Source organism: Prosopis cineraria, unplaced genomic scaffold, assembly GCF_029017545.1.
Source record: "Prosopis cineraria cultivar Desert tree isolate PC_DT_omini unplaced genomic scaffold, ASM2901754v1 PC2, whole genome shotgun sequence".
In the NCBI taxonomy this organism is placed as follows: domain Eukaryota; kingdom Viridiplantae; phylum Streptophyta; class Magnoliopsida; order Fabales; family Fabaceae; genus Prosopis; species Prosopis cineraria.
The window spans coordinates 588,770-615,246 of NW_026555333.1; the positions used below are offsets into that span (position 1 = coordinate 588,770).

Here is a 26,477-nt window from a genome sequence, read left to right on the forward strand (position 1 = left end):
GCGAAATACAATGACAATTTAGCTCCCCCTTTGTTTTTGGTAAAATGGGGTTGAGGAGTGAAATTTTATTATACTATTAATGTAGTGTTTGTGATGTGTTGTATTGGTAGTTTCAGGTCTAATGGATATGGTCTAAGTGTTAGAAAAGGCTTTTGGCACATGATGGGGGTTCTAGACACCTATTTTGTGTTAAAGTGGTAAAAAGCCGTTAAAAATGTGTTTGAATATCCATCTTCCTAGTGTAACTTGTTTTGAGAGTGAAACCCATATCATTAGCTAGTTCATATAAAGAGTTTTTCATAGATACCTAGATCACGTCATTCAAATGTTGAACGGAGAATTGGAGTGCGTCAAAAGTTCCCTCGATTCTACTATCAAACAACAGCATAATCAGTTGAATTTTTGTGCAACATGCTGTAACATATGGCGCTGAGCCACGACATGTGGCATAGAGAGCAACATGCTATGGGGCAGTGTGCACGAGCCACGGCGCACTACTTTGTCACACCTTGAGTGAGTTGTTTTTCACTTGTTTTTGACTTCTTTTACCCTCTAAGGTATCCCATGTTTTTGAAACTTATTTTTACTTTGATATAAAGAATTTTGATGGATTTAAAGTCAATCATTTAAAAAACTTAGGATCCCTTACTTTTGAACTAAACCTTGATAATCATTCTTTGAATTAATCTTTTAATTATCATGAGTTTTATGGGTTAATTGGGTTTAATGAAGTGAGAATGTTACATTTTTCAATGCTATCAAAGCTTTTTCTCTGGTCCCATGAAATTTTTGAATCATAGCTATAGTGTTTATAGCAACAGATTTTTTCTTGCCATGCCATTTATTGGCATTGGACTCATAAAGTTTTCTTTTATAAAAGAACTATTACAAAAGTGGTTTAACATTTGCTCATTTATCACAAATTCAGGAGTATTATGGTTGCTGACTATTCAATGAAATAAAATATCAATAGATATCCAATCAAATATTTTAGACATGAAAGAATAAAACTTTAGCCGTTAATTAATGATAAATGTAAAAATATAAACATAAGATAAAATATAAGCACAACATAAAGTAAGGATTAAAGGTCAATTATTATACCTCAATTTGATGAATATGAATATTCAATTGCCTATTAATCAACAAAATAAATACCTTCTTAGGAATTGTAAGGCCACTATTCCCTCTAGATAAATTGGAAAAACTTTACAATGTCATTTGGATTAAAATATCTTTATACAATGTGTAACATTTCAAATTTTAATTCAAGGGTTATATTAATTAATTAAAAAATTTAATTAGTTAATCATAATAATTAAGAGTTAATATTGGAGTTTGGGCAACCTTTTTAGCCTATTGAATCTCCTAAAAGGGTTAAAATATAGTTTAAGAGGGTTTTGGGCTGTCTTAGGCCCAAATTAAAGGGCATTTTGTCATAGTGAATGGTATAGTTCACTGTAGGGAACGAGATGAAATTTTAAATCTTAAATCCACTTGATGAAATCATAATTAGAAAGGATTTTTGAGTGTAAAGATGCGTAAAAGTAATGGTGCTTTACTAGGGTTTAATTGTGGTTCACATTTAGGGTGTTTTTAGAGCCTCTAGATCATTGGGTAAGTCTTATCCACTCTCCTTCCACCTCTTTAGGTGCATTTTCTATTATCTCTGGGGGTAGGGAAGTGATATCCAAAATTGTGGCTAGGTTCTAGCTATTCTTATGACTTTAATGAAGCCTATGGATGTTAATAAATGTTCTTAACCTTAGGTCTCAATTATTGGAAGCATTAAATGCCATTTATGAGGGGTTTGATAATAACCTTAATGCTAAATAGTTAAATCCATGCTAATGAGAGTAGTCAACGATGTTTATTAGCCTTAATGAAAGTTAAATAAACTAATGGAAGTAAGTTTTAGGGTTAATCAAGCTTAATGAGAGGTTTAGACCTTAATCATGACTAAGGGTTAATTAATGATGATTAGTTTTTAATGTTATTTTAGATTATTATTATATGTTGATTGTGCTCGGAGCTTATGTTCAAAGAAGCTCTAGTGGGAAATCCAAATTAGACTTTTGAGCTAGTAACCAAAAAATAGAGGTAACCAAAACTTTAATTAGAGTATATCATTAAGTTTACAAAATTGTATTAGTGGTATTGATAGTTTGCATAAGCAATTAAAAGCATGATGCTAAAATTGTTTAGCTTTGAATTTGATACATAGTGATGAGGTATGACTTTTTATAATAATTACACTTGGTGATTAATTGTGTATAATTATCAAATGATCACATAGTTAGAAATCATTGAGCCTAGATTGGCTATGCATTGATTAAGTGATTACGAAGTGTTGAATCATTATGAATTATGTTGTTTATAAGTTGTGATAAGTGTGTTATAATATCCAAAAAATTTAACCCTAATTAACTAAGTTAAATTAGGATAATTTAGTAAATTAGTATGGTGTATGATCAAAGAGGTATAACCTATAATGTCCTTTCAGATATTACCAAACTGTACATTCATAATACGCCCTACTATAGCCAGGAGACTTCTAACTACAAAATTACTGAAATCAATTTAATTAAAATTAGAATTTCAAATAACTTAAAAGAAAGTTGGGGTCCCTAAAATCTATTAAAAAACATTCAAAATCATTTAAAAGTAAGTATCAAAGCTCGGCGGATACAAATTGCATAGATAACACGACATAAGAAATTAGGTGCTAATAGTAATTGTCAGCAAACTGGGCCATATGTCACAGCATGTGGTGCAGAACTACAAGCCCTCACTCTATACCATGCACCATGGTGTACTTATCAGCTTTCGCTATCAAAATAGCTTAGCTAATATGAAATTTTAATGTGCATTGTTTCTGCATACGAAATCTAATTCGAATGATTCAAGCACCTACACAAAACTTGTTTTCAAATCTAACTAACAACACTAATTTTATATCAATTTGATTTTTCTTTTGAAAAGTAAACACCCAAATACAGATGATCATTTTATGTCATTTTCACATTTCCAAGTATTCTAAAACCAAACTGAATGTCATTGGTTGCTTTTAGCATATTGACCACACCCAATGGGACATCTATCACTTGATTGAGCAATTATCAAATCAAAACCATATGCACATATAAGTTTGACCATCATATTGCCCTTTAACACACATAATAAGGCAAATTCACATTTACATAAAAAACACACTTTTAACTAAACTCTATACACTTATCACATTCAAACATGCAGTTATACACCTAGAATATTATCTTATCCCTCTCCCACAAGATTCATCACATGCCATACAATGATACATTCTAGGGTTAAGTTACACACACAATTGTATAAGTGCATAAAATATTATAGGGATATGCAATTCTAAGGTAACTTATACACATCATAACATTTGTAAATAGTTAAATTTATTACGCCAACTCTAATGGGATATTATAGTCCCATTACTCTTGGCCTAGCTCTCTCCCTCTATTACTTTTAATGTTGGAACTTGTAAAAATGGTAATCACGGGTGGCACTTTTAAACCCTTAGCTCCCTTTTTCAATATGCCAATGTAAAACTCACATTAATCTACACAATTTAGTACTATAAGTCGATTGTCAAATTGACCAAAAAAACTAATCATCATAATTGATCGTGATTAACCTCCCAAACACTTACACTTACCTTATTTAGGTTTATACTATTTTCTTTAAATCTTCTACCACTTTTACTAGCTTAAACACTGCCCATGTGAACATTTTCACCCTTTTCCAACCTATAAAATTAGGCTAAATCAAGCCTATAACCTCAAAGCTTAGTTGTTAATTCCCTAACTAGTTGCAAAAATTTAGTTTAACTTCGAAGAATCTTCTTATTACCAAAGAGTAAAAAAACAACCCCTTAAAATTTTTTGATTTAATTTCTCTATATTTCAAACTAAGAGAAATTAAAGTTGAATAGGAGTTTAGGGCGGTATGAAATTTACCTAGTAAGCAACTGGTCGAACATATCTCTAGTTCTCCAAAATTGCAAGCCCTAGCAAAGACTTGTCTCCTCCTTCCCTCCTTCCCTTTTCTCCCTTTCCTTATGATTTCATGAGTTGACTCATGTTAGGTTATTAAAAATTTTATGCCATATGTCATGGCACATACAGTATATGCCACTTGACCATGGCATAGTAAGAAAAATCTCATTTTTACTCGCACGCTTCACTCTGAACCTTTATTCTTTCACCCAATCCTATCCATTCAACAACAGAACAAGCCAAAACACCAGTTTACCATCCAAAATCCTAATTAATCAATTAGTTACTAATTGATCATTTGATTAGAAATTAGTTTCTAGATTAAGAATTCAAGATGTTACGTAAAAAATGTTTTTTCGATTGTGATTTAATCCCTAAATTTTGGGTCGAAGCAAATTAGACCACCTGGACATTCGAAAAAGGGAGAAAATTAGAGAAAAATGATTATATGCCATAAACAGTAGTATGCAACACATTTGTCGCGGAACACAAGTAGCATATCATGAAGGATTGACCTCTTTGTGCCATATGCCACAGCACATTCTGCGTGTGCTACAGCGCATGGTCAAAAATTTACATAGTTACATGATTTTACATTCAAAAATAGAAGGAGAAATAGAGTTTAAGTGAGTAGGAACGAGGAGCTTGTGTCTTAGTCTGCTTGAGCACACCATTTTTAAAGGATTTTGGAAGATTTGAGCTTGATAACATCTTGGTAAGTCTTTACCCACATCTTCTCTTCCTTTATAGGCCATTTTGAAAGTTAAGGTTACATTGGGATGATGATATTTTGTCCATAATGGCTATGGATCCAAACCTATTGACTTAAATAGAGTTAATGAATATTGTTTAAGTTATTTAAACCTTACATTTATGGATTTATGATTTTTAGTAGTTGGAAGGCCATTAATGGCTGAAAATAACTATAAATGAGTGATTGTTAGAGGTGTTTGATATCATTAATGGGAGCTATTAAACTCAACGGGTATGTTTGAAAGTGTTAAGACAAAGGATTATGAATTCAATTATATAGGTATTAATGATTTTGGGTGTTTTAATATGTTTTCAAAAGTTTTTTAGGATTCCAACTATTAATTACTTTTCTATATTTCGAGATTTGTGATTTGTGGTAATTTAGGAGTTGAAGACTCCAAATTACTATTATATCATGCTATGTAGGGTACAGTTTAGTAATGTCAAGAAGGTCATTATAGCAAGTGTCATGCACTGTAGCACATTATATTGCATAGTTTGATAGCAATTATACTGTCAAATTGACAGCATAGAGGTAAACTTTCATTGTGCTCCATTTTTTTATTCGACATCTGATTGAAATAATCTAGGCATCTATAGAAATCTCTTTTCATATATTAGTTAGTAGCCCAGGTTTTACTCTTAAATAATTTCACATAAAGGAGTTAAATACCTAAACCCATTTTCACACTTTCTACAATATATAGGGTGTCTAAAGCCCAACATTTATACCAAAAGCTACAACCAATACTTAAAATATACATAATAGACATAGGAATACCTATGCAACATACCACATGTACAACATAACTCACATATATCACTTTCAAGTCTCTACCTCTTCATATCAAAACAAACGGGGAAGATCCAATATTGTTTAAAACATGATATTCATCCTCAAATAGCAATTTTAATTCATTTAAACACTTGCATTAGGATTTTGGCCTTAGACAAAGTTTACTCAAACTTATAAATAATTTCAGGGCTCCAAATACAATAAATTAATCATGAAAATCACAAAATGCAAGTAAAGATCAAAACATGATCTTAGTTGGCAATATTGTACTCATTACACATACATTAACATAAAGAAGGAGGATTTATAATAGGAATAACTAATTTCTAAATCTTTAAGGTTTTTTCCCTTTGACTCTCAAGTTAAAGCCTAAAAAATGTTAATAGAGAGGGGTGTGTATAACCACTTAGTAATCAAGATTTCTCTATCTTATGCAATTACATATTAATTGACATGTTTTAAAAACAAAATATATGTAAGACATATAATCACCTATCTCATGATATCACATATGTCTCATGCTATATTTGTATAAATTTTCATATTATCATAATATCTTCATTTTCCAAAATTCATATCATAAGGCACATTGCTGCAATACCAATAACTATGTAATAATAGCCCAATCAAATATAATAATGCACATTGTTAAAATCATAACAATTATGTGACTATGACGCAATCAAATATCACGACTTTCCACAAACTTAACAATCATACACATCAAATAATATGCATGATTACACCACCATATATCTCCTTTATTCATTCTAACTAAAACCATGGGTTATAAATCAAATAGGGTCCCGTCTGTGTGAATAGACTACCTAAACTCACTAACTGTGAGCAGCAATTTGACTGAAGATCATTACTCTCCCTCTTGAACTATATGCTAGTCTTCTCAAGAAACAAGAAGAGATAGGTATGTTTGAGTCTCTCAATAAATAATGGGATGGTCACTTGATAAATAATGGGATCAATTGGCAGCCAAACTACCTTTTGATTTCAATATTAAGCAATAAATACCACATGAATTTTATCACTATTCTTTTTCATAAGCGAACTCCCACCAATACGATCATACATGCAATGTCTCATATCTATATATAACATGTTATTAGCTATAGCAATGTGCCTACTTATTTATTAGCAGTAATAATTGATTATCTCACCTCAAAAAAATACATTTCCAAAGGCATAGATGCATAGCACAATTTCACATTACTCAAAATAACATATTACCACTTTTCTCACATACACATTATACTTTCCTAACAACACATATAACTATTTATTCTCATGTTACAACTTCAATCAACACATAGATATTACAATCATTTTCATGACTAAACATATGATTTTGATGATTTATTTCTCATATTATGGTTTAAAACTCATCATAGCCTTGTTTATATTTTTCAAAACATGCTACATGTTAACCAATAAGCAATTTCATATATTGTTGGTAATCAAATGTTTACCCCTCAACAAATGTTTCTAAAGCTTGACAGAAGTTCAAAATGGTATGCAAAATGATTTCTCTACAATTAATCATGTCAATCATAGTTAATCACACCATAAGCATACTTCCATACTCAAAATCAATACTTAACTAACCCTAATTTCTCCAATATTCATAAATACTCATAACCATTAGGTATATTGACTCTCTACAACTCTCACCAAACTCATTAAACCCTTTTAGGACCATTCATAGTTGTCTTACTCTCTAATAACTATATTTATGACTTTACAACCTACATTTTTATCCCCTATTATGAGCTCAAGCTCAAGGACACGTATAATCATAAATGTTAGGTTTAAACAACCTAAACAACTTATATTAACTTTATTTAAGTTAATGGATCTAGACCCGTAGCCTTTAATACCCAAAAATCACCTCTGATATTTAGCCCTAACTTTTAAAACTATCAATAAGAGGAAAGGAAGATTAGGGCTTAAGAAATTTGCCTTGTAACCTCTAGGTCAAACCAGTAAGGGTACCTTTACTAATCCTCCCCAATCTCTGCTAAATCAATGTGATTAATAAATTTGATAAGTTACACCATTTAGGATAATCAAGCTTTAACAATTTGCAAATGGAAGAAACAATTTTAAACAATTGCAATGGGATCCCAAGACTTTCAACATTTAAAATACTCCTATACACTTTTAACAATCTTAAATCAGCTTTAAAATAATGTGGAAGCTTGGGAATTAAGAAAAACCAAACCATTCACATAATAAATTAAATCAGTGAAATAATGCCAAAAATGGCACATGAGTCGAGGTGTGCATGTCTCTGTGCCATGTACCACAGCGTGAGGCGCCATGCGCCATAGCACATTACATGAGTTATAGTAGCAAACTTTTGCTGTCAAATGACAGCATAGGGATAAACTTTTAAGGCATTCTAAATCTTCATCTGATGTCCGATTAAGGTGATTTTGATATCCATAGATAACTTTCTCCTAGCTCTAGCTAATGACATAAGTTCTACAATTCAATTTATTTTCTATCAAAAGTTAGACATTGAAACCCTTTTCACTATTATACATAAGTGGGATGTCTAAAGTCACACATAAGTGCCAAAAGCCTACACCAACTATTTTACCATACTCAAAAGACATTTAGGACTCATGCAACGTGCCACAATCTATCAAATACACATATAATGTAAATTTACCAATTAACCCCAAATTTCACAAAACACAAGGGAGAGAAAATTTTTGCACAAAATCATCAATATCATATCAAAATATCCTAAAATACACTTTATACTACTTGCACAAGTATTTTGGACTTAAGCAAGGTTTACAACTATGACTCACTAACCCAGGGCACAAAATACGCAAGATTTACACAATTATAATGCAAGTAGCATAAAAATTGATGAATGAATCCTAGTTGGCAATTCAATAACATAAATACAAATAAATAAGATAGGGAGGCATACAAATAGGATTTACACTATAATCCTAAGTGTTAGTATGTTTTTTCCTGATCTCAGTTTGATGAACTAAGCCTTGAAAATATTGAAGAATGAGAGATGAATACAACCACTCAGTAACTAAGGTTCACCTAATCTATACAATTGCATATCAATTAAAAATAGATGCAATTAGCAACAAACACACGTATAACGCATGCATAACAAATATAGCCACAGCCACAATAATAACAACCATGTAATCGAGTATAAAATACATATCATCATGCACATATATATATATATTATGCACAACATAGGGTCACAAAACTAACAACCATACGCCCTTAACATACCAGACCATAATGATAACAATCATGTGGCTGAAGCTAAATACATGATCAAATGCCAGCCTTATACCTTCCTGTCACCTCTGATGTGAAACCGATGGCTATTAAGTGGCTTCATCCATAACTCAGACTAACCTAACCTTTCACTTATGAGGAGCTACCAGGCTAGGATTAACTCACTTACTTGTGTACTATGGTTTTTCTTAATACTAACAATCATGGGATGTTATACCTCTAAGCTAGTCTTCTCATGAACTGGTAGAGGCTAATTATATTCAAGTCCCTTATAGAACAGGCGAGACAGTCTCGAATTAACCATGGGATAAAAGCTACCTTTCGATTCTAACGATAAGCTACCAATACTATATAGATTTACTAAACTACTCCTCTCCCTAAGTGAACTTTCGTTAATGATCATGCTATACATAACATACACATTATGCAATCTAGTTGACAATTTATCTCATATGAATTCACATATCCTCACTTACATACTCACTATATTCCATACGTCAAATACCATATTTGTATCATAATCATTAATCACAGTTATGCAACATGTATAAAGTTTTTCATTTCTAAAACTATCTCACAAACTTATCATATTGCTAAAATTAGTAAATTACATCAATATTTTTCACATATTAAGCAAGCTTAAAATCATTAATTTTAATAAATAATTAATTAGCATACAACTATACAAATTATGTTTTTCCTAATTATCTCAAACCTTTGAGAGGTTAAAGGTTTACCCTTTAATATAACCACTTTTGAAGCTTCTTTCCAAGCTAGATTTCTAGGATGTTACATGCTTCAAGTTATTGAAAGCTATAAAAATCTCCTAAAGCTTTGAATCTTTAAGCTCTAGCAAAACTCTTGGCGTTCTCCTTTGTTCTGTCACTCAAACCTGTTTTCCTCCTTTTGTTTTTCAAGCTGAATCACACTCTTACTTCTATTAGATTTCTTCCACAAGTCACAACATATGGTACAAAGATGGTCTTTCTTGGTTTTTGACTAAATGCACCATGACATGTGGTAGAGAGAAAATTTTCTTTGTTTTCTCCCCTTTTTTAATGTCCAAGTAAACTGTCTTCACTTCAAATTCAAATCTAAGATTGAAACCACAACCTAAGACACTCATTAGCTCTCTTTGACCACACACCACATTAATTTACTTAATTATCCTTCTTTAGCCTAATTAATCAAGTTTAAAGTTTTGGGATGTTACAGGCATGGTCACAACGGTTGGGGTGTGTAAGGTTAATCGCATTGGATTTTGAAGTTGGCCACAATGACTAACACGGCAAGTGATTTCTTAGCCATGGTGGATGAGCACAGCTTTGTGGAAATATTTGTTTTACTCTCTTTTATTCCTCATGTTTTCATGATCTTTTTCTTCTCTAATTTAAAGTGATTTCAACTATTACTAGTATAATATATAAATATATTATTTTCAAATGATTTTTTGGGATTTCGAGAGTTGTAAAAATTTCCTTCAAGGGTTTGATTTACTAAATCACTGCCATGGTTGATCCTTACTTATAAGAGTTATTTACTAGATGAGTTTAGAGTTGGTGAGTAACAAAAGTCATTACACAATGAACACAACTCAATAAGTATCAACAAAATACCATGAACTAATTTGGTAGAGTGCTATGTTGATAACATGTTATAAAATAAAGAGAAAGAGACTAGGAAAAAAAAAAAGAATAGCAAGACAAGAAGAATTGGAAGAGGAAATAAGGGAATATATTTTATTCATTTGGGTGCATAATGCTTTATGCTTCTATCTATAATCCTTCAACCATTAATATCTAATATTAATGTTAAAAATGAGAAAAGAAGGGCATAATATTTAGGATTTAAATTCAAGTTGAGAATCCATAAATTTTATAAAATTTTCTTTTTTTTTCAAAGAAAAAGAAAGAAAATATTATATATTATAAAAAATAATAAAATGAGCAAAGATACTAAAAAAAGAAAAACTTTACATAAGTATATAAATATTAAATTTAAAGGATTTAAATCCAAATAATTTGTCTACTGTAATTTATATAGAGTTTGATATGTTAAAATTTTTATATCATGTATAAATATATTTGAGTAATTTCTATAAATGTATGAAAAGAAAAAAGTAAAGTGTCTAAATTTAGGAGTAAAGAGCAATGTTTTTAGAACCGGACCGAACATTGAACCGAAAAAGTCAGCGGTTCACGATTCGCATGGTTCAACTGGTTAGACCATTAGTCCAATTGGTGATGTAATAATTAAATTAAAAAAATTATATATGTATATAATAATTTAAATATAAGAAATACATATGAAATTGCTACTTAACTTAAAAAAATCAAATATTTTAAGTTTATCATGACTTAAGAAGCCACATGATACAACATAATATCAAACAATTAAAAAAATTAGTCATTTTTTTAAAAAATTGATAAAAATAAAAAAATTTTTTTTTGAACAGACCGATTTTGAAAATCAGATCCAATTCCCGATCCGATCGTCGGTTTAAAATAGCTCAATCTGACTCAACTCCTAAAATAATTTTTTTCTATGAACTAGATAGGAAATCAGATCGGTCAACGGTCCAACCGTCCGATCCAGTCCAATTTTTAAAACAGTGTTTAAGAGTGATTTAAGAAATGCTGTGCTTTTATGAAAAGCAGTTAAAATATATTTTTAATCTTCTTATTTTATATAATATTTTAATTTAATTTCTTAATTTTATAAAGTATAATATCAATTTTCTAACCTTAACACCTTTCGTTTTGAATGATATTTTTTATATCAATCATTCTTATTTTTAAAAATTAAATTTAATATATTAATAATTAAAAATATTTTATTAATATTTAAAAGTTTGATGTAAAAATTTATTGTGACAAAATTACTAGTTTTAGGATTAAATGATTAATTATGATAATAATAAATTAAAATAAGTTTTTATATAAAGTTAAAAAATTAAAAAATATATTTTAAAAATGAAAGAAAAAGATGTTTAATTTTTCTGTCCTGTACTTGCTTTATGATTATTTCAAAACATGTCTTATAAAACGCCAATCAAATACAAATAAAAATAAAAATAAAATAATAATTTCACAATATTTAAATTCATTTTTTCTTTAAAATGATATTTAATTTTTTTGTTTTTTAAAATATTTTTTAAAAATATGTTACAGATGAGGTTTTTAATTGAGAAAATAATAATAAAATTTTTCTAAAATATATAAATGATAATTTAATATCTCAAAATGTCATATTTTAGTAAAATTTTTAGGACTTTTTTTATTAATAAATTTATATAAATTATTAAATTACCTTTATTGAAAATAAATAATTCAAAAAATTTATTTAAATGTTCATAATTTTTTTATAGTCACAATAATATAACAGTAAATAAAAAATTTAACATGTAAAGTTATAATTTGTTATTACGTTATTGTAAATATAATAAAAGAAGTTATAAATATTTAAATAAAACTTATAAATTATTTATTTTTAATAAAAATAATTTAATAATTTATATAAATTTATTATTGATAGAAAAATTTTTAAAAAATTTTAAAAAATTATAATATTTTAAGAGATTAAATTATGATTTATATATTTTAAAGGATTATTATTATTATTATTTTTATTTTATTATTATTATTATTTTTAAAAAATAAAAAATTATTCTCAAAACAGCTTTACAAACAAGCGCAGATCATTAAATGGCTATGTACTGCTTTTAGTTTTTGCAAGGCACAAGTCCTGCGAGAAAACTTCCATTCTGACACTGATTGCGCGAATTTAGCTGAGGGATAAGTACCTACCTCTGCCAACCTCAGAATAACAAGCTTGAATTGCATTCTTGTATGGCCTGGGAGTGGAATGCTTCTTGTGTGGCTTGTTTGAGTTAGTCGTTCTTTGTTCTAGGGTTTTGGGTCGATTCGGTCATGGCGAGGGGAAAGTTTGCAAGGTCACAGGGCAAGAAATGGTCTATCTTCACCCTGGTTTTCTTCATGCTTTTCATGCTCTCCACTGTCCTTCTCATGCTACTCGCTCTCGGAATCGTTTCTCTTCCGATCACTGACGATTCTCTGCCTACTGACCTCAGTGCTTTCAGGCGCAAGATCTCTGAAAGGTATTATCCTCTATCTGCCTTACTTTTATATCATTACCTGGAACTTGTTTCTATTCACTCTCGTGCTTTCTCTTACTAAAATGCATCTTTATATATGCATACACACACACACACACATGTTGCTTTCTGAAGAGGTGACGGCTTGGGAGAAAGAGGGCAGCAGTGGACTGAAGTTCTCTCATGGGAGCCTAGAGCTTTCATTTATCACAATTTCCTGGTCCGTTTTTCAATACTCGATCACAACTCTGGTTTCCGTGCTTTGCTTTTCTGTCATTTGGTTCTTTTCTGTATTTTTTAAATTTTGGACATGTCAAGTTATGATGCATCTTTCAATTTGCCATTTTGGACGTTGGTTCTTGCGATAAGGTGGTCCTAGTTAGTGATATTCTTATCTTTTTAGAATTCAGCTATTTTCCTTGGGATTTTTTTTCTTGAGTAATTTATTAGTGGAGGAGGATTAAGTTTGTAATATACCGTTCGCCACGTTACTATTACTAGTGGAGAGGGGGTTAACCTTCTGCTTGGCACTTGTAAGTCAGTCTCTATGGGGTAAAGCATCAAGCAGGTAGGAAATCAGTTTATGCTAGGAAGCAGAAAGGGGAACGGAATTTGAAGATATTTAGGCAGTATATTATCAAACACGAAATCTGTTTGTAGGCAAGTGGCAGGTTGACCTACAGGTGTGTGATAGAGGAATGTGTGCTACGCCATTTGCTTAATTTCATGTAGCATTCTTTGGCATATTTCTGGGATGGTAGTCTGTATTTGGTGAACACGTATCTTGGTTTAATGTACCAATTAGCAATAAACCTTATAATTAAAATCTCCTTGTAACTTTCCATAATAATGTTGGCTTTCAAACAACAAAATGGTTACACTTTTTAGATATTAATGATATATATTGTCAAATGGTATAATTTCGTAAATACTTTCATTATGAATGAGTTATGCTCTGCTGCTTTCTATTTTCTTTGACATCATCTTTTCCTCTTTCTCTTGTTCTCTTTGTCCTATTTGTATAACCATCACCTGCAGCTATGCACGATGAATGAGTTTAAGTTAACTTGTTTGAAAAGTGGAGAGGGGCTCCAACATTGGGTCCTTTTGGGGTGGGGAACATGTTCCCAAAATCCTACAAATCCTCAAATTAAGTGATGCTTATTTGGCAGTCTTATTTTTCCCCTTTATAATCCTCATCTACTTTTTTTTTCCAGCCCCTTCAATGTTCTAATCTTCTGCCTCTAGAAGGGGCTGCGTAGGTGGTCCATCTTTTACTTCTTAAATTCTACTTCTTATATTCTCATGGTTGAAGGCTGTTGAAATCTGTATTTTATGAGAATTTTGATTTGATTATCATTTGGAACAGTCAAAAGAAGAATGTGAATACCTGATTAGTCTTGCCAAACCTTTTATGGCAAAATCAACTGTTGTTGATAGCCAAACCGGTCAGAGTAAAGACAGCAGGTTTACAATTGCTTCTCTTTTAAGAAGTTCCTAAAAACTGTGATTGTATTTTTTTTTTTTTTTTGTTTATATTCTTGCATATGAGGCATCAGTACTTCAGTGGTAATGCTAGATTCTCGATATCCCTGCTTGCAGGGTGCGGACTAGTTCAGGAATGTTTCTGAAGAGAGGACGGGATAGAATTATCCGAAATATTGAAAAAAGAATAGCTGACTTTACCTTCATACCTGTAGGTATGAGTTCTTGCATGCTACCTGTGTAAAACTGCATATCACATTCTTTCTGTGGAACTTATTTCTTCCTTTATTGGTGCATTCTGGTTTACTGCTTAAGTAACTTTAGTTCTTGTTTGATTTGTTGAGAGATTTTATGTTCTCTAGTATAATAGATTAATACTACTTACTATGCTCTAGATCGATATGACTACTCATTAACTGTAAATTATTCAGAGAATGGAGAAGGGCTTCAGGTTCTCCACTATGAAGTTGGGCAGAAATATGAGCCTCACTATGATTACTTTCTCGATGAGCTCAACACTAAGAATGGTGGCCAACGTGTTGCTACTGTTCTTATGTATCTGTAAGCTTGTTCTCTTTTCGAATAACAGTTTTGCTTCTTTCTTTCTTTTTTCTGGTGAGTTTGTGCATACCCTTAGTTGCCCACTTCTTATTCTCTCATTTTCTTTCTGCTTCTGGCTCAGGTCAGATGTTGAAGAAGGTGGTGAGACTGTCTTTCCTGCTGCCAAGGCTAATTTTAGTTCTGTCCCTTGGTGGAATGAATTGTCTGAATGCGGTAAAAAGGGTCTCTCTGTAAAACCCAAAATGGGTGATGCCCTGCTCTTCTGGAGCATGAGACCACATGCGTCACTTGATCCTGCAAGTTTACATGGTTAGTAACTGCCCAAGATATTGTTCTGTAAACAATTTTAACTTTAAGATTACTGGGATTTGTAAATTTAGTTAATTGATCTATGCTTCCAGGTGGTTGTCCCGTTATTAGTGGAAACAAGTGGTCTTCAACGAAATGGCTGCATCTGGAGGAGTACAAGGTGTAAGACATTACCTGTACAGGTACATCTTTGAGACTAATAGGAAATTAGGAGTGCAGTCAATGCATGTGTTTCCATTCCTGTTCTTATTTAATTAAGTGGGGCGTAGGATGGTCTACCAAGCTGAAGGATTAAGTTGCATGATTTACATTGAAGCATTGATACTGATTTCTCATCAATAATTCATAAATCAGTCATCAGTAAATAGTAAATAAATATTAGAAACACTTAACTGGTGGGTCAGTAGTATGGATTTCGTACAGTTAATAATATATTGATATAACTAAAGCAGGCCTCTTACATTTGCATGGAGTCCAAAATAGATGGCATTATTTTTAATTTATGAGACTCTACCTACTAATGTAAGACTTCTTGTTATAATATTCATAGTTTATGAGCAAAGCAGCTCTTCACACTTTTATATTTTATATTGACACATTACTGATGTAATATAAGTTCTCCATGGCGGTTTACCTTTTCATTACTTGGTAATTTCATATTGCAGGATTAACATATTTTACTTGCCGGACTGGCTATTGACATTTTCGTCTTCTGAGGTGCTTCCGTGTTCGTTTTCACCTGTACAGAAGAAAAATAATGCTTGGGGATTACTGTGCCTGGTATGATCTTGGCGTTGTCGTTTGCCCCTTGGAGCAGACAATGAGGGCTTTTTAGCACCGAGTTTTGTGAGTTATATTTGAGTGAGTGTAAATCAAACTGCAGAGTAATACATTGGTGTCATTTTTCCTATGGTGCGAGATTTTTATCTTTAAACCTAGGATATGATTACCCTTGCAAACCGCCTGAAAGCACGCGTGAATAAGTTATAAAATCCTAAACCAGCCTGTCAATGGTTTTGCCATATTTTTCGAACAATATTTGGATGGAGTTTATTGGGGATTTGTTTGATTTTATTCTCACTTTTTATTTTCAATATTATTTTATTTAACTATGTTAATTTGAAAATAATTCTAAAGATAAAAATATTAACCAATAATGGTGGTCAACAATGATTAATGATGGTGGTTTGTGATAGTAATTGGTTGGTGGTAGTGAACGGTATGGATGGGAATCAGCTAGGTCATGTTAGGTTTTGCTTAAAATAGGCCTAAGCCTGTGACAAAGGCTTAAGGCCTGAGTTTGTATATAATCTGTTTTAAGCCTGTTATAAGCTTGACTGAATTTGAAACTTTTCTAATAGCCCACTTATTAAGTAGGTCTTTAAAAATGTTCAAGAAACAGGCTTTGAAGAACCTTCATTAAATTTTAACCTTACTTAAATCATCAAGGCCTAATCATTCAACCAAAAGAATGTAAATTAAAATATAATAATATAAATTAAATTTATAAATAAAATGTATTGTGTGTGTGTGTAATATTAAATAAAAGGGCCTAAATAAGCAAGGCTTGACTTGTAAGCATGCGGGTTTTAAAAATAGCCTATTTAGTTAAAAAGGTTTAGATAAACAAGCTAGGTTAGGTTATAAGTTGTTATATAAAAGTTTAACTTATTTTCACTCTTAATGAACTATGGCAAACAATGGTGATGGGTAATGATAAGTGTTAGTAGTGATTCACATTAACTAATAATGGTTAATTGGTGGTAATTTATGACATGTTTGCATTTGGTGCTCATCTACATGATGAGCACAGCATGCTCATCAACTATTTGGTTGATTTAGGCTATCTATGTTATCTCAAAATGATCTTTGTCATTCATTTTAAAATAGATTTTAGGTATTTTTAATATTATATTTATAAAAATTAGAAAAAAAATTAATATTAAATCTAGATTGTCTTTGACAGTCAACAAGGATGAGCATCGAGTTACATATCATCTATGATGAGATCTGGATCATTCAAACTTAAAAGCTTTTTATTTTTATTTTGAAAAAATGACAATAAAATCCTATCGAAATATATAAATGACAATTAGATTTCTTAAAATGTTATAATTTTTTATTGTGTGAATTGTAAGAATTGAGTAATAAATTACAACTTCTCAATGTGAACTTGTTATTTTTTTAATTTTAAATAAGGAATAATTTAGTTATTTAATGTAAAATCATTAATATCATGAAGGTGCCTAGGGGCTTTAGAAGAATTATGTCATTTCGAGGGACTTGATTGTCATTTACATATTTTGATGGGACTTTATTATCTTTTTCCCTTTTATTTTTTTTAATAAACACCTGCTCATCATTTGCTTGGCTAGTACAAATTTAGTTTGGATTGACTAATTTAATATTAATTTTTTTTAATTTTACAAACTGATTATCCATGTATACTTTGATTGGTAAAGATATAATTTAGGTGATTTAATTCAATATTAAATTTTTTATAATTTTTATAAAGTAATTATTTAGGTATACTTTGAACAATATATATTTATTATTAATTTTTTAATAATTTATATAAATTTTTATTTTAATCAATAAAATGATAAAAATGCCAAAAATTTATTTAAAACGAGCGGCAAAATTCATTTTGAGATAAAATGAATGGCTGATGAGCATGCGGTGTGTAACAGCCCTTTAGGTCACCCCGCCTCCCCGAGGTCTTTTCCCAGCGCTAGACACTCTCCCCCCAAGCCCCACAGCAATGGCGACCCCACCTCTTACGGTGAGTATCAGGAGACAAAGCTTTCCTTACTCAATAGTACCAGACTCTGCCTCAACATTTGCTATGTAGGAGGTTGTGGGTTCGAGTTTGGGGAGGCTCTCCACAAGGGGAATAATCCGCATACTACTGCGAGAAGCCTTTGTCTCCTAACGCTCACCGTAAGGGGTGGGGTCGCCCTTGTTGTGGGGCCTAAGGGGAGAGTGTCTAGCGTTGGGAAAAGATCTCGAGGAGGCGAGGTGACCCAAAGGGCTGTTACACGATGCTCTTCATTTTGATGATCACTGAATAGGACCGCAACTGATGATAGTGGCAGTCAAAAGCTCTTGCCAATAGTGATAATTGGTGGAGATTGTCAGTGATTGTTGTTGGTAATTAGCAATAGATGTTTAACAGCGGAGCAGTGGTAGAGAAGTTGCGGCAGTTTATAATTATTAAATATAAGATTATTTTACGTTCTTATTTTTAAAAATAAGAATAGAATAATTTTCATTTTTTTTCTTCAATCTACCTTACCTAATTTATCTTAGGTTATTAACAGTCATGTAATGTAAGACAGTAGGAGTAATACTAGTAATTAATAGCGTATTAGGAGAAGCTTGCATTAATACGCAGCCAGCGTAAGCAAGTAATTAGAGAGGTCTACGTTTATCTATGAAGGAACGCACGTGCATGCCCATGGATCCTTCTCACTGAAATTCTATTTCTTCCTATGAAACGCTGGCCAGACCGAGTGCAGCCGCAACGATTAACCTTCGCATATTTTAGTATTTCATTGTGTAGTTCTTTCGACTGCAATGCTCCCACTCATCTATTCTATTTCCTCTGTTTTTATTTATAACTTATTTTTAACACATTTTATTAGAATTAAAAAAATTTAAATTTTATTAACTCTATTTTAAAATTTAACAAGTTTCACTTCTATTCACTAATAAATATAAGAACTATTATTTTTAATAATTTCTTCTGGCATTTAATAATTAGAATGGAAATGTAAAGATAAATATAAAAAAATAGTGAAACATCCTATAAATAAGAACTAAATTAATCTTTTCCCTGTGTCCTATTAACTAAAACTAGAGGAGTAATATGCATTCATATGCATAAAAAAATATTAATTAACACTCAATGTGTACACTAAATATGTTTATTTTATATATTTTATTAGTCAATTATATCTTCTTCTTTTTTGAATTAGAGAGGCAAGCATTAATGGCTTGAAATTACAAGTAGAATCAAACTCATAACTTTCTATTTATAAGAAAGCATACATGTCAATACTCAATTGTCACTAGATTATAAGGCCATTTGCATTGTGTCTTCACTATGGTAACAAAATTTAACACAATTTTTAATTTTCAAAAGCAAAGTCTCTCACCTTTTTAACTTATTGTATCTTATTTGAGAAATTTTCATATAGACTCAATGTACCACATTACTTGTAGATTATCAAATAAAAATATACAATGTCAGATAACTATAAATATAAAGTGATTATGCTATTATGGATAGTGTAGAGAGAAAAATCAAAAAAAATTAAAGTGACTCTTTATTCAAAAAAAATTAAAAATAATGATATATAAAATTTTATTTGATTGAAATGATATAATTTTATTGGATAGAGTATAAATAATGTAGTGTACTAGTCCATGCAAGAATTTCTCATTTTATCTTGTTCTTTTATTTACTATATTGTATGTCAAGGAAACATATGTCTCATTAACATATCTAAAAACAATAACGTACACCCCGATCTTTATTATAAAGTATTTCTAACCATCTCATTGAGATTAAAAAGAAACAAATTAAGTTATTAACTTTATCAAAAATAAATGAACTTTCAATTATACCCATATTTAAATGAAAAAAAATTTCAAATCTACATTACATTTCCTCAAATAGTTATAATGAGTTTCAATAAATAAAAGTTATGTTAAAAAAATGTAATTAATATCCTACCTAATGTATTATATTTAAAAACATCTATACTTTTTAAAAAATATTTTATAAGAATCGAAGAAAATATATCCAAAAACCATGAATCAAAGCCTATCCAATATCCATAAAGCATTAATTGTCATGAAGTTTCGTAATGGGAGCCAACTCCCTTCCTCCTCCTCTCCTCTTAACTTTTGGGGAGGTGGATTTTAAATTTAAATGGTTGAGATTTATTGTATTATAAAACTATTATAATAATAATATTAAATAACAAATAATTCAATAAATTTAAATTGTTAAATTTTATAATATATTATTTAACATTACTCTTATAAAAATTTATTATTTAACATAATAATAATTTTATAATACAAACGAATTTCAATCATTGAAATTGAAATCCAACAGTGGAGAAATTGGGAGAGGAGAAGGAGGGATTGATAAGAAGAGGGAAGCCAACTCCATTGGGGATATCTAAAGAAGGGTAATAATCCTCCAATTCCTTTTCTTTATAAATCTACTCACATTGATGATGCTGTGCGTTGTATATTATTTCTATTAGTTTTATGATTTAAATGTTAGTTAGATCAAATTTAATTTTTTTTTTTGGAATAACAATAAAATGCTTTTACATAGAAAGAATGTGAGAGAAAATGAGATTATTTAGTGCTTTACTTACTTCATTTTTAAGCTTTCCCTAAGCAAGCTTAAAAGAAATTTACAAATTTCTAATTTCAAAATATCAAGACTAAGCACAAATTTGTCCAATCTTAATATTTTGTTGTGTTTTGAGCGTGCTTTTGTTTGATGAACCAAAAGGGGCGTCAATGTTGTTTCGTCAACGATATTTTGATCCGTCAAACCAATGAAATTCCTTCCAATTATTTGCTTCCATTTAAGCTTTGTTGACAGTCCTCATTATTTGCACGAACTATAGGGAAATTAAGTGTATTTACTCATAATTAATTTTAAGTTTGTGTCCCATATGTAATGCATGGGGTGGGTTTAATAGAAAGATAAAAAGACAGATTCGCAGCATAACAAATTACTGAACATCTGGGAAACACGGCATAGGAAGTTTATTCAGAGCATGAGAGAATAGTGATAGAAGCGATTGAGAGTGGAAATGGCAACGTACAATGAACTGTGAGGGAGCACATGGGATGATGAGTAATAGCAATCGAAATCCGTCATGCCTTTGGCTTATTGACTCATTCATTCTCTCCAGCTCACTCGTCTTATCCCGCGCTCTTCATCATGGCCGCAAACTCTTCGTAATTGATTCTGCCATCCTGCACTCAGAAATGAATGCTCCAGGCTCATCAAATCTTGCAAAATGCAGTATAACCAAGAAACCAATGCAATGCAACTTACTTTATCAGTGTCCACGTCGTCAATCACTTCATCTATTGCAGCTTCATCCCCCATTCCATGTTCAGTCAAAGCCTGCCTGAGCTCCTCTCTTGTAATAAATCTGATCAACATCGCCCAATTGAAAAACAACACTCAGTAACACAGTAACTTGTTTATTTAACAGCCAAGGTGGTCCATTTAAGCATATGCATTTCCATGTATACTGACCCACTGCTATCCTTGTCGAAGTATCGGAAGGCATTGAACAAGTTCTCTTCCTTCTCAAGTCTGTGCCGATGCATGGTAGCACTTATGAATTCATAATAATCAATAGTTCCATTCTTGTCAACATCGGCCTGAAAACACCACAACCACCAAAAAATATGCATCATCCCTTACAACATTATTAGAAGAGGCTCAAAATATTTATCAATTAAATAACTTTGTTTTCCCCATTAATTCCACCGAAACAGAACTTACAGCATCCATCAGCTGCCGTATTTCAGATTCATTAAGTTTGGATCCCAATTTGGACAGTCCAACTCTGAGTTCTTCCAGTGTGATTGTACCACTGTTATCTGTATCCATGTTGTTGAACATTTGTTTCAAGCCCTTGATTTCTTCCTCAGAGAGGTTTTCTGCTATTACCTTCCAAAAATCCAGCATTCGATTACTATGGGCCAAAGGGGGAAGCAAGAGGTAAACTAAAATCACTTTTCCTGACACGATCTTTTATATCCAAGTGTTCCGCGAATCAAACAGATGACATTCTGTGGGAAATGGACATGCATTCTTTCCGGTGGCATTGAAATTTGGGCTTTCTTAGGAAGACTGAAGAATTTGACTCTAGCTCCAAATCCAGAAATAAACTATTTGTAATTCACTGTCAAAAAAGAAAGCTTAAAGTTACCTTCAGGGCAAGTTTCTTCATTTTGTTCATTGCTCTGAACTGCTTCATCCTAATCAAAACGGCACTGTCTATAGGCTTGTCAGATGCTTGACCGCCCACCTTCATCCATGGATGTTCTATTTCAAATGCATCATAATAATTATAATTTTTCTGTGCTAAAAAGCTGGTTTATGTATTAAACACGACAACTTATTTTTGTAGGGGTCTACACAGCGGTGCCGACTTCACGTATCTTACATCTAAAATCATCAGGATAAAGTTCTCGGCGAAACTGTCTATAACATGGAAGATTATGTGTTTAAACACAAAACGTGCTTACCAAGGGCATCAGCAGCTGTGATGCGTTTCTTTGGATCGTATTCCAACATCTTACTGATCAGATCCTTGGCAGAAGCTGAAATAGAAGGCCATGGTCCGGTTTCAAAATCCAGTTTGCCTTCCAGAATAGCATCAAATATGCCTTTCTCGTTCTCTAAAATTTGTTAAAACAAAGATATAAAACTGAACACAACAAATGGCTAAGGAACAAAAGAGTGAAACAGACATTGCATAATTGCGGAGCTCAGGCATTGCACTTACCAGCCCAAAATGGAGGCGACCCACTAAGGAGGATGTATAAAATGACTCCTGCACTCCACACATCTATCTCCTTCCCATAACTCCGTTTTAGAACCTCTGGGGCTACATAGTACGCACTTCCTACAACTTCCTTATACTGTTTATCTGCATCAAATCTTTTGATCATTAGTACACTAGAAAAATAGATTTATAAAAACTTGCTAGGAAAGAAACGAATTGAAATTCCTAGCTGATGCTTTCTCTACTGAACTCTTGTCCTGAGGCATTTTGCTGCTGCTGGCACCATCAAAAGTAGATAACGTGTTTCTTGATCAGTATCTAGAGGGGCCAGCTCGATATTCCATTTCAGAATGTCCTTGATATCATGTTTTAACCTTGCTCGCTTCCCGAAGTTATTGATCGTGTTGCATATTTTCCAAGTGTCATTATTAAATTAAGGCATGGTCCCAGAAAATAACAAGTGACCACGATGGTCCCACTAATTTGTGGTTTTGAAATCAGCCCTCTGCTCCCCCCCACCCCCTCTTTTGTCCCCCCCTAAATGTGAACCAGTTTACTCCGTTTACTTGTCACTTTCGTACAGAAGACCGTTTACTAGGTTGACTACTCGTTTTGCTTTTAATCGACGACCTGGTGAATCCCCCATCCTGACACAAGTCCTTGAAATTTATCGGCTTAAATTTCACTCTCAATTATGCCCAACACAGAGCATACTTTCCTTTCATTTTAAAGACATGCACTCTCTCATGTTAAGATGCATTGACTTTGAAAAAATAAATTCACACACACACAGATATATATATATAATGACACTTATTTTAATTACAACAGTGTTATAATTATTATGTCATTATTTATATAAATATACAACAAAAGCTAAGTATATAGTATATATAATTTCGTTATTCATTAATATAAAAATAACTGGTTTTGTAAATTCAGTATCAAAATAGAAAATTTTAATATAATTTTTAAAAATACGTCTTTTTGATTAAAAAATTATTTTATTCTCAAGATTTTTTTTCTTTTCCGTGAACATTCTTAAGATTATTTTGATCGTATTATAAATGCAACAGGTTATTAGATTCCGTGTACACGGAAGGAAGATAGAGATGGAAACAGAAAATATATATATATCCAGGAAATGCTTTAAAGGTTATGGCCCAAACATTTTACCCTTCATAAGAAATGCTGTTCAGTGGACAGTACAAAAGGTGTCTCAGTCCATGGTTTCATTGCTCGTCTCATCGCGTAATTCACAGATGGATTGAAATTTAAGAGAGAAGAATAATAGTTGGAAGTCTAAATTCTTTTAAATAATGAAAGGTAATGAAAAGGAATACGGAAGAAAATGCAAGAGAGGGGAAGGAGAGGAATCGCAGAAATTGGGAAAACGCATGGGGGAGCAAACCTGGCTCAATGAAGACAGAGAGGCCAAAATCCATGGCCTTGAGGGGAGAATTGGGGTCCCTCGTGGCCAACAAGAAATTCTCGGGCTTAAGGTCCCTGTGCATCACCCCCATGAAATGACAAACGTGAACCACGTTGACGACTTGCCTAAATATGATGGCAGCTTCGTCCTCGGAGTAAACCCCTTTGGCAATAATCCGATCGAAAAGCTCCCCACCGGAACACAACTCCATAACCAAATGCACGTGATGCCAGTCCTCGTAAGCTCCCTTGAATTCCACCACGTTGGGCTGCCCCGTGAGGTGCTGCAGGATCATAATTTCCCTCTTCACAACCTCAATTCCCTTCCTGCTGGTCAGCTTTCTCCTGGAAATGGACTTGCAGGCGTACCTGAGGCCGGTGAGCTTTTCGGTGCAGAGATGAGTGATGCCAAACTGGCCTCTTCCCAATTCTCTGTCCAGAGTGTAGAGAGTTTTGATGTCAAAATATGGTCCGCCCAGAACGGGACCGACTTCAGGGTGAGAGGAAGAGGGGGCGGATGGATGAGGAGGATGGTGGTTTCTCTTGGGAAGTTGGCGGTAGTGACGATGGATTGGGGAATCGGAGGAGGATTTGCTAAAGCATGACCCCATTCTGTTTATTTCTTTTTTAAAAGAGATGGGGAGCACTACTGTTGAACAAGTCGGGAATGGAAGAGCATCTTGCGAAGGAGAGTGCCGCGAACGCGATGCTTCGCTTTGTCCCCCGCCATGGTCCTCCTCAGCATCGTTCCCTTTATGTTAACACTACGTTACTCAACCATGCGTTTCGCTCCTCTAATTACGTGTCCTCTTGTTTTACTACGCTCTACTTGACGGTTATACTATGCCCGATGCCCCTCGGCCCCACCGGACCGATGTTGTGTTCTATTTCTACCCAGGCCATCCCAATTAAGTTTACCCATTAGTCATGAGCAGTAAAGCCCAACAGCGTATGGGGTTGGGCTGAAGAAAGGACAGAGAAGGAGGGGAGAGAGGACAAACCGGGCTCGATGAAGACGGAGAGTCCAAAATCGGTGGCCTTGATGGGGGCATCATCGTGGGGGCCGGCCAACAAGAAATTCTCGGGCTTCAGGTCCCTGTGCATGACTCCCATGAAATGGCAGACGTGAACCACCGTGACGATCTGGCGGCACAGCGCCGCAGCCTCCTTCTCGGAATAATTGCCTTTGGCGATGATGCGGTCAAACAGCTCGCCGCCGGTGCAGAGTTCCATGACCAAGTACACGTTCTGCCAGTCCTCGTAGGCGCCCCTGAATTCCACTATGTTGGGCTGCCCCGACAGATGCTGCAGTATCTGTATCTCTCTCCGCACGTCATCTATTTCCTCCTTCCTCGTCAGCTTCCCCCTCGCTATGCTTTTGCACGCGTACTTTCTCCCCGTCGCCTTCTCTGTGCACAGATACGTCACCCCGACTGCCCCCTCCCCAGTTCCTTCTCCAGCTCGTACATCTTCCCTATGTCCACGTACGGTTTCCCCAGCACCGGCCCCACCGCGTAAGTTGTCGTTGGCTTCCTCCGCCTGGATTCCCCTGGCGGAGGGGAGTCGGATGAGTGGATGGGAATTTCGTGGCGCGAGTTGCTGCAGCAAAGCGCCTTGAAGAAACCAAGTCCCATGGCTCGTACTTAATTTCTCAGCTTAATCTTGTTGCCTTTTCGCTCCCATTAATTGGAGCTTATATTTAGATGCACGGGGCGCATTTCTTGTTCAATTCCCTTTGGTGAGCGGCCAAATTAAAGAGAATAACTACATGGCTTTGCGCTCAAGAAGAAATCCGATTCCAGGAGTCCTCGCTGTGCATTGGTATGAGTGGAGCGGGAAGCCATGCATCTGATTCAAAATCGTCTGCCAGTCCTTCCTTTTACATTATATTGCCATCCACGCTTTGCATCTCCGCCTTATCTTGCTCAAACCCTCCGCTTCTTTTCTTTTATTTTCTCTTTTTATTTTTCCTACGCTTCCTTTAATGACATTTCTTTCATGAATTTACAAAACTTCGATCCATTGATTATGGAAATAAAATCGTCCCTTCGGGGACATCCGATCATAGAAATTAATACCGCGTAATAAACTAAGTTTATCTAACTTATTCATATTTATATATATATATATAGGTTAAAATATATAAA

The 26,477-nt window shown here is 33.1% G+C and overlaps 2 protein-coding genes across 4 annotated transcripts; one reads left to right on the plus strand and one right to left on the minus strand.

The window, feature by feature from the left end:
* The first annotated feature begins 12,601 nt into the window (after positions 1-12,601).
* Positions 12,602-16,378, plus strand: LOC129304111 (probable prolyl 4-hydroxylase 3). Of its 3 annotated transcripts, none has more exons than XM_054943755.1 (8): positions 12,602-12,988; positions 13,121-13,205; positions 14,355-14,452; positions 14,588-14,685; positions 14,902-15,031; positions 15,153-15,340; positions 15,433-15,522; positions 16,006-16,378. In XM_054943755.1, the coding sequence occupies exons 1-7, from the start codon at positions 12,801-12,803 to the stop codon at positions 15,504-15,506; spliced, it is 861 nt and encodes a 286-aa protein (XP_054799730.1). In that variant the 5' UTR covers positions 12,602-12,800; the 3' UTR covers positions 15,507-15,522; positions 16,006-16,378. The 3 variants fall into 3 exon arrangements, 2 of the variants coding, with proteins under 2 accessions (XP_054799730.1, XP_054799731.1); XM_054943756.1 differs by having other exon boundaries at positions 14,588-14,681; positions 15,158-15,340; XR_008591596.1 differs by lacking the exon at positions 16,006-16,378 and having other exon boundaries at positions 14,588-14,681.
* A 4,611-nt stretch (positions 16,379-20,989) lies between these two features.
* Positions 20,990-26,055, minus strand: LOC129303936 (calcium-dependent protein kinase 29). Its single transcript, XM_054943529.1, is given in 9 exon segments — positions 20,990-21,349; positions 21,432-21,531; positions 21,639-21,766; positions 21,891-22,058; positions 22,321-22,436; positions 22,640-22,792; positions 22,900-23,043; positions 25,332-25,763; positions 25,766-26,055. Coding segments are annotated over 9 exon segments (1,494 nt in total). The 5' UTR covers positions 25,965-26,055; the 3' UTR covers positions 20,990-21,295.
* Between the last annotated feature and the right edge of the window lie 422 nt (positions 26,056-26,477).

Coding starts and splice junctions, on each gene's coding strand:
- LOC129304111 (XM_054943755.1), top strand. CDS start 12,801: ATGGCGAGGGGAAAGTTTGCAAGGTCACAGGGCAAGAAATGGTCTATC. Junction 12,989..13,120: donor AGGCGCAAGATCTCTGAAAG/GTATTATCCTCT, acceptor TGCTTTCTGAAG/AGGTGACGGCTTGGGAGAAA. Junction 14,686..14,901: donor CTTTACCTTCATACCTGTAG/GTATGAGTTCTT, acceptor TAAATTATTCAG/AGAATGGAGAAGGGCTTCAG.